The sequence below is a fragment of the Pleurodeles waltl genome, chromosome 6, assembly GCF_031143425.1.
Source record: "Pleurodeles waltl isolate 20211129_DDA chromosome 6, aPleWal1.hap1.20221129, whole genome shotgun sequence".
NCBI lineage: Eukaryota > Metazoa > Chordata > Amphibia > Caudata > Salamandridae > Pleurodeles > Pleurodeles waltl.
Genome location: NC_090445.1, coordinates 423,992,170 through 424,001,317, shown reverse-complemented (window position 1 = coordinate 424,001,317; position 9,148 = coordinate 423,992,170). Strand labels below are relative to the sequence as shown.

Genomic DNA, 9,148 nt, shown 5'->3' with positions numbered 1-9,148 from the left:
GCGCAGAGTGCCCTCAAGCTCCAAGGGGCCCCCTCAACACAGTGCACTGTGCACAAGAGGCAGGCCCTTGGCCTGAGAGGTCCTGGCTGGGTGAGAAATCCTCCTTGTACTTTGTAGTGGGGGGCCCTCAAGTTTTGTTATGCCAGTCTGGTATGGTGCTGTTTTTGGTGATGTATCCTTCTGGCTGCCTACTGTTATGGAGTAGCACATTTTCAAGTGTAGCACTGCTAATGGTATGGTGCTATGAAAGATGTGGTGCTGTTAATAATATTCCACAAGACGTAGTGCACTGTTGATGGTGCTCAAATATTGAAAAAAAAACTGCTGAAACATTTACCGAACTTGTGATTTTCCAGAACATTGATGAGGCAACTTGCAAAGATGAGTACTACAGGACCAAAAAATGTATGGGTCTGATTACAAGTAACGGTGCTAGTTATCTCGCCTGATGACTAACGATACGCTGTTGTTTGTTATTTATGGGTTTTGATAAATAGCACCTATACCGAGTTACTGGGGATTAACATGCATATTTTAGGGCCAGATTTAATACAAAATGAGGGTGCATGGCACTGCACCAAATTTTGCAGTGTCACGCACCGTCATTTTCAAACGCAGGGATGTGGTGTATTTACTAGAATACAGCACACCTCTTTGTTTTCCCCTGCACTGGCACTAAATTTGCTGCAGTGCGCTAACGCAACAACCCTTGCACCATAGTGCAAGGATGGCTACGTTGAGGGGGAGATTATTTTTGTGCAGATAGGAACACCTTCCTGCACAAAAATATTCTTAAATGGCGATTTGCTTTTTCTATGTGTGCTGCAGAATGCAGCACACATAGAAAGAGCAAAAAACAAGGAGAAATTAAAGCATTTCTCCTCGTTGCGCCATGCTAATGCCACCCCGGGGTATACTCGTAAATCTGGGGCAGCGTCAAAATGCAATGGACATTGCTGTGGCACGCCCACAGCTACACCCATTGCATGCTCCTTCCACTCAAAGTGCTGCGTGTAAAGGGGCTGTATTTACAAGGTGGTGTTGAGCTACAAAAAGTGGCTTAACACCACCTTGTAAATACGCTGCAGTGCATAGCTCTTAAATATGCCGCATAATTCTTTGTGTAGCTGGTGTGCTGCAAGACACGCAGTGAAACCACCACTTCACACAACTAGGCCCACCTGCTTTCAGTGGCTCCTCACCATCAGGTACACATGCATTGAAGGAAAGGTGACTTTGCAAGAGCATCTGTGATACCCTCCCATTGTGGGGGTAATCTGACATGCGCCCACAATAGATGACCTGGGTGACAACTAAAGAAATGCTAGAGACAGTGCCATAGCCCCTGTGCACGGGTGATGAGGTTGAAGGCATCCACAGAGCTCCATGCAATCACTCATCTAGCTATGCACTGACTCATTCAACCGTTAACTTGCTCTCGCATAACCCTGTTCACTCAACCTTCCACGAAACCAGACACACAAATAGCCAATCACTACTGAAGCAATTCTACTCATTAAAAAAGCTAGACGTATTGGTTTTGTCAGTGCTTGTTATGATTAATTTTCAAAGCCTGCTAGCCTATATTTCCAGGCCTTCCTTGTTCTGAAGACAATACTGCACTTGGATAAGTTACAAACCAGTTGTTATGTTCTACTGTAATGTTATGACAACAGAACCTTAGGAGGACTAAGAACTCCGGTAACCCTGGGTTCTGTGTGCCAGTTTGTTGTTGCTTGATGGAAGCTGCCTGCTTTGGTTGATGTCTATTCAATAAACCTAATTTGAATACCAGAACAAGGAGGATTCAACATTGTAACACTGGCAACGACTCGCCTGGGAACAGGCGAAGACACCAACCTTTCCTGACAATTACCCACATTTGAAAATATTCAAGATTACTACATTCTGCTTGTGAGTAGTTAGGACGGTATCTGGGTTTATCTGAGTTTTTTTGGGGACTATGTTGCTGAAAGTCTACTCTTATTTAGCACCCTGCTGATGTCGACTGCATCTAAATTGCTCCACGATCCCCAGTCGGCTTATTGTGTATTTAAGGAGAAACGTGTTGTGTGTGCTCGTGCTTCAAGAGTAAACTTCTGCTTATAAATATGTGTGAATTGGACATTCCGGGAAAGAAGGAAAAGCGATATTACTAACGTTTTTGCACTGACTGTCTCACATGCTCCTCTGCAGTACACGTATTTCTCTTGTTGGCTCACCGGCCATATCGCACGCTGTGGGAACGTCATTCTTTGATGATTAGTGGCAGACTTTCTGATTCTCTGATCTCCAGTTCGGCCACCATTTTGGATGAGGGAATTACATGTTCTTCACGTTTTGGAACAGTTTGAAGATTTCAAACTTGCATTTATGTATAAAATGTAAATCTCATTCTCTTTGGGAAAATATTCATAAAGGAAGAGAAAAAAATAATAAGTCATTGTTAATTAGAATTACCATGCTCTACATATATATTTTGGAAGTGAAGAGCTTTACAACAAAATATGGCAGCGAGTAATATGTCTTAACCACCTGCCTTTTTATCTGAAAAAGGAGAACCTGTGTTACCATGGAAATGTTGGAAAACGTATTTGACTCCTATCTTTTTGCCATTGGAGGAGAGAAATTCTCAGCTGTTAGGAAGCAAGGAATTCTTCTACGTAACTTAGGAGTAGAAGGCAGGAACATTTACAACAGTTTAGAAACAATACCTGTGGGAGAAGCAGATGGAGAACCCAGAGATGTATACAATGTGTCTGTGTCAATGTTGGCCAAGCACTTCGAATCCAGATTGAATGTGGTTCTAGAAAGACATACATTTTTTGCAAGGACTCAAGGAAAGACTGAAAATGTTGGTAATTTTATAGCGGCTCTGCGTGCCTTAGCATGCACATGTGACATTGGGGATATCACTGATTCCCTGATTAGAGATCAGCTGGTACGTTGTACCAACAGCAAGAGAGTACAGGAAAAACCTTTGACGAAAAGAGAGGCGATTGTGCTTTCCATTCCTTCTACTATTGCAAACTTTTGTTTGAAGGAAGTGAATGAAAATGATCCACCTGGTTGTTCTCACACTGAGATCAAGAATTCACATGATCTCAGCGTTGTATTCAAAGTAAATGCTGACAACAGAACATCTGTTTCTTTCAAAGAAAAAGACAGCAAGGAAGTTAAAACAAAATGTTTTCGTTGTGGTAACCCGGGGCACTCCGCTAATTACCCAAACTGTTATGCTAAGAATTCTACATGTAGGAAGTGTGGAAAGAGGGGTCATTACGCACAAGTTTGCAAGGGTGACAAGTCCCTAAGTGTAGATGTGGTGTCAGAAAACATAAACAAGATGGTGTTTAATGTTAGCCCTAATGATAACCAGATAATAGAGGATGTTGGGATGGTTGATGGAGGTCTGATTGTTATGCCTGAATGTTCTAGCAAGATAGACAACCATATTGTTACTGTTTTGGCTGATTCAGGGTCTCCATTCACCATGTTAGGAGACAAAAATTGGGAAAGGATATTTGGTAAGAGTTGTGATCCCTTATTAGAACCTGGCATTAACCCAGTGAGTTATGGTGGAACTAAGATTGATGTACTTGGGTACAAGATCACAAAAATTCAATACTTAAACAAAGAAACGGTTGGGAATGTATGTGTAGCTAAACGAGGGCATAATCTGCTGAGTTGGTGCCATGAGCGCGACATGGGCATCAGATTAGACCCCAATTCTCCATGTCAGGTGATGGTAGTGAACGATATTGATAACAACTCTGACATTTTCAAGGAGTTTCCTTCTGTTTTTAGTGACACTTTGGGATGTTTAAAGAACTTTGAGCACAAGATCATTCTAAAAAATAATGATGTTCCTTCGGTACATAAGGTGAGGAGGATTCACAAACTAATGATGGAACCTCTAGAGAAGGAAATACACAAATTGCACAAATTGTTGAATTTGGGCATTATTCAGGAGATTGAATCTTCAGAGTGGTTGGCACCAGTAGTTTTGGCGCCCAAGGAGGGTGAGCAACAAATTTGTATGTATGTTGATCTTAGGGATTTAAATAAACATATATGGGTAGATCGTCAACACTTACCAAACATCTCAGAAGAGTTAGCCAATCTTGGAGCTTTGAAATCTTTCAGTGTTCTTGATCTATCCTTGGCTTATCATCAGATTGTTTTACATGCTGAATCTAGGCATTTAACATCTTTCGTGACACCTTGGAGCATACTAGTTTTTAAGGATGCCGTTTGGTTTAGCTTCGGCAGCTGCCTCTTTCCAACGCTTCATGAAAAATGTTTTAGGTGAAATACCTGCTGTATTGTTTTTCCAGGATGATATCCTTGTTCATAGAAGGACATTAATTGATCATGATGAAACTCTGAGGAGGGTGTTATGTAAGTTGGCTTCATCTGGCCTAACAGTTAAGAAAGAAAAATGTAAGTTTAGAGTCCCAGCTGTCACTTATCTGGGGCACACTATATCTGGGGAAGGTATTTGACCTAAGTTGGAACTGGGAGAGTCTATCTTCAAGGCTCCCGAACCCAAGGATAACAATGGTGTCAGGTCTTTTTTAGGCTTGGATGAATATTATTCCAAGTTCATTGCAAATTTTGCGTGTTTAGTGCAACCTTTGAGGTCTCTTTTGAAGAAAGGATGTGAGTTTATTTGGATGGATCATTGTGCTTCAGCTTTTGCTGCTGTCAAGGACAGCATCAGCAAGATGCCCACCTTAGGTAATTTTCATGCTTTTGCTAAAACCATACTCTCTACCGACGCAAGTATTAATGGTTTGGGGGTGGTTCTGTCTCAAATTGTTGGGGGAGAAGAAAGAGTGATTGCTTTCGCTTCTCCTTCTCTCAAAGGTACTGTACAGAACTATTCAGCGATTGAAAGTGAAACCCTGGCCTGTTCCTGGGGAGTCAAACATTTAAAACTTTTCTTGTGGGGTTTGCCTTTTGTGGTCAGGACGGATCACAGACCCCTTGTCCAGATTTTCTTATCAAGGAAGAGTGAAGAATTGACTCCCAGGATAAAAAGATGGGTAGAGGGATTGACAGAATTACATTTTCAGGTGGAGTATTTGCCTGGAGTAAAGAATTGTGTAGTGGATTATTTATCACATGCTTCGATTGAAGATGATGAGGAGTTCGAGTCTGGATATGCTATCAACTAGGTTAGAGAACAAACTATTTCAGAAGTTGAGTGGAGATTACCGAAAGTACAGGACGAGTTCAAGAAATATTGGTAGATTTTGTGGTGAAAGGGTGGCCTGATTTTAGGAGTATTCCTGATTCCTTAAGAGGCTATTGGACTGTGAGGGAAGAATTATATTTCTGTAACACTGAGTTATTTAGAGGATTGAAAGTTGTACCACCTGTGGGGGTAAGAGAAAAGACGATTAACTTAGTTTATGAGGGTCAACTTGGTAAGAATCTAATCAAATCTAGACTTAGGGAACTGTATTGGTGGCCAGGGTTGGATCGTGAAGTGAAACAGTGGTAAAGGACTGTATGTTGTGTGCACAGAATGACAAAAGCAAGTGTCCAGCCAAAGCTCCCTTATCTCCAATTGATGTACCCGATGGGCCATGGAGAAAATTGGGTTTAGATTTTATGGGCCATTTCATTTGTTACCTGCTAATGAACGGTATGTAATGCTTTCGGTGGATTATACGTCCAAATGGGTTGTGATTAAATGTGTTGGGGCATTAGATACAAGGGTGGTCATTGAGTTTTTGAAGGAAGAATTCTCTCTTGAGGGTGTTCCTAATCACTTAATGACTGACAATGGAGTACAACTAACTTCTCATGAAATGCAAGGGTTTTTGAAATCGTTAGCCGTTGTCCATTTGAGGACATCCTTATATTTACTTCAAGCTAATGGTCTGGCTGAACGCATGAATAGAATGGTTAAGTCTTGTGTTCAAAGGGCCGTTGAGACTAGGAATTCTCTTGCGGAGATACTCGGAGAAATGTGGTGGGCACACAGTAATACTCCTAATGCTATTACCAAGGTTTCTCCTTTTTGTAGTTTGAGAGGCAGAGTTGGTTGTACAAAAATGAATGAATCCAACATGGATGGGGGAAATTTTGCAGTTGGAATAATGGGACAAGGAATTGTCCAAAGGCCCTAACCTCAGAAGAACATATCAATGCCAGTATAAGTCTTAGTATGATGATAAACATGGTGTTTCTGGAGTTAAATGGGTGGTTGGTGATATGGTGTTGGTGAAGAAACTTGGTTTTTGGAAGAAAAGAAAATCTGCATTCATGGGTCCTTTCCAAATTGAAGAAGTGAAAAGGAATGTTGTGGTATTGGAAAACAATGATGTGCAGAGTATATCTTGGATTGTGAAATGGAAATGTCCTGCCAGTGCTGATGATATCATGGTCCAGGCAAACCAACAAAGTAGATTTGAGTCTAAATTTCCAACCTATGCAGATAGAGGTATCAGTGTACACCACAAACCTGGATAGTTGAAGGATTATGTATCCTAATTCTGTATCTTTGCGGGTATAAGTTCTAACAATTTTATTTATAATCTTATGAAACTCTAGCATGTAAGGTGCTGGTGTATAATCAACGGTTATGTTCCTTTGTATGCTCTTTAATTTATTTTTATTAAGCTTGTTGTCATCTGTGGGAGAAGGGGGATGTGTTATGTTCTACTGTTATGTTCTACTGTAAAGTTATGGCAACAGAACCTTAGGAGGACTGAGAAATCCGGTAACCCTGGGTTCTGTGTGCCAGTTTGTTGTTGCTTGATGGAAGCTGCCTGCTTCAGTTGTTGTCTATCCAATAAACTTACTTTGAATACCAGAACAAGGAGGATTCAACATTATGACACCAGTGTCATTTGATGACAAATGGAATCATTTTAACAAAATGCCAAATGTTTTCCAAAGTCTTCAAAGGGTACCCCCGCTCAAGCACTCCCCCCAATTACCTCAATAAAAGGTTCCCTCTACCTCGAGTCCCAGTAACACCCAGCTCTTGTGTACCCCACAGACATTTCCTCAGACACATTTTCCCATTGTGCCTTAAGTGCCTCTCATCTATGCCCTTTAGTGCCCCCGCTCCCTCAAAGCAATATTCCTTGAGTGCCCATCCCAGTTATCCCAGGAACCAAGCCCCACCATTTTCCACATCTTTGTGCCATTTGGCACATCTGAGTCACCCAGCTCCCTCACCTCTGATCCCTTTATGTAATACCTAATGTGATGCTCCCTCTGTGCCCTCCTGCCTCACTCAAGGCAAATACACCCAGGTGCACCTCCAACTTCTTTCTCCAAGCCCTTTTAATCCCTCCACCACCCCACCAAATATATTCCTCTCCTCCTCAATTCTTCTTCTTTTGGTTCTTATCCTTCCTTCAGTTTTTCTACCTCTTTTTCCCCTCAGTCTTTTTCTGTTTTTCTCCATAGAAAGAGCAAAACATAAGGAGAAGTGAAAGCATTTCTCCTCGTTGCGCCATGCTATCGCCATCCCTGGGGTGGCGTTAGAGTTTGGTGCTGCCTCAGGTTTAAGAAAGCTCATAAATTTCAGGCAGTGTCGAAATGCAATGGGTGTTGCTGTGGCACGCCAACAGCAATACCAATTTCACGCCCCTTCCACACAAAGTGCTGAGTCTGAAGGGGCCGTATTTACAAGGTGGCTTTAGGCCACAAAAAGTGGCTTAATGCCACCTTGTATATACGGCGCAGGGCATGCGCCACCGGAGCATCACAAAAAGTGACGCTATGGTGGTGCTAGGCGCTCTTAAATATGCCGCCTAGTGTTTAACATACCAAAATCCACATGGTACGGTAAACACCCTTCTTATTTCCGCTGTTAAATTTGGGCCTTTTAATGCATCTGATAATAAAAAAAAAAACAGCTCATAATTTCATCCTGTGCATGAGCCGGTGTTTATGCACAAGATGGTATTAACCGCCCAACTTGTAATCAGGGCCTATATCGTTTAAAGGTTCGAACCTGCAAGAAATTCACTGGCAGTATGTGTGCTGTGAGGGCCACTGCTAAAGTTCATGAGGTTAGGAGCACAGGCTTCAGTGAGCACGAGAGTCATGTCCCTGCCTCCAGTCATGGCCCACCTCTAAGTCCCCATCACTACCTTTGACAATGAGACTATTTTCATAGTTTTTAGGCATTCTCTTACCCAGCAAGGCATTTGTTATGACATTAGAAAGAACACAGAAACCATTCCATGATTGAAAAGACATCAATACAAAGCAAGCGCACAACTCCGCTTTATTCCGGCCCTCATGGATTGTGCAGCATCCTCACTCACGGCCAGTTGCAGCACTTGCAATTCTCATCAAACACCAGTGTATCCCCACAGGTCATGGAATAGGTTCGCTTTCCGGAACACAAGTAGAAGTTGTGAGGGTTGGTGGGATTGGTGTAGAACCCATCAGCTTTGTCTGCACAGAAGTTTGGATCCACTGATGGATCTTCAGTAGGAGGCTGAGGAGGTTGAGTAGGAGGGGTTGGAGGTTCTGTTGGAGGAGTTGTGACTTCTCCAGGAGTCGAAGGTTGAGGTGTTGTTGGATCTGTGTTTTCTGGGCAAGTGTGGCCTGAACCTAAAGACAAACATTCACAAACAATGTAAAGCATAACATATAATCGCAATAGGTCAACTTAATAAACATTTGGGCCCGATTCTCATAATATAGTCGCAAATGTTATACCCTTCACAGAATAGAGTTGAAAATGTACTACCCTATGTTTACACCTAGATTTGTAGTAAGGTTCTGAGTGCCATGGAGTTCACAATGGATTCAGCACATCTCCTGGAAATCAGTAACAGTTGCAGTTTCAAAGGAGTAATTCTGGAATTCTTTTGCAAATTGCATGTTACTCCCATGTATAGCAGATAATGCATGCATACATCTAGTAACTTTACATTTATGCAGCCTCAAAGGTATCTTAAATTTTAAAATGTTGTATCTCTGAAGGAAAATATTGCTCCTCCTCAAAGAAAACCCTTTACATACAGTGCACCATATTTGGGAGTGTTCCGTGAAAATGTCCACATTGGATAGGGAATCACTTCTGCCTTTGGAACAAGTAAGTCTCCAGTCGTATCCATGGTCAGAATGTGCCTGCAAAATGTTTAGCAATACCCACAAACTTTCAAGG

At 41.9% G+C, this 9,148-nt stretch overlaps 1 protein-coding gene across 1 annotated transcript in view; it reads right to left on the bottom strand.

The window, feature by feature from the left end:
• Positions 1-8,234: 8,234 nt before the first annotated feature.
• LOC138299829 (acidic mammalian chitinase-like) overlaps positions 8,235-9,148 on the bottom strand; it is a 139,693-nt gene continuing 138,779 nt past the window's right edge. The window contains exon 11 of the mRNA XM_069238423.1: positions 8,235-8,589. Coding sequence (XP_069094524.1) covers positions 8,294-8,589 — 296 coding nt within the window. The 3' untranslated portion in view covers positions 8,235-8,293. The remainder of the gene's footprint in view (positions 8,590-9,148) is intronic.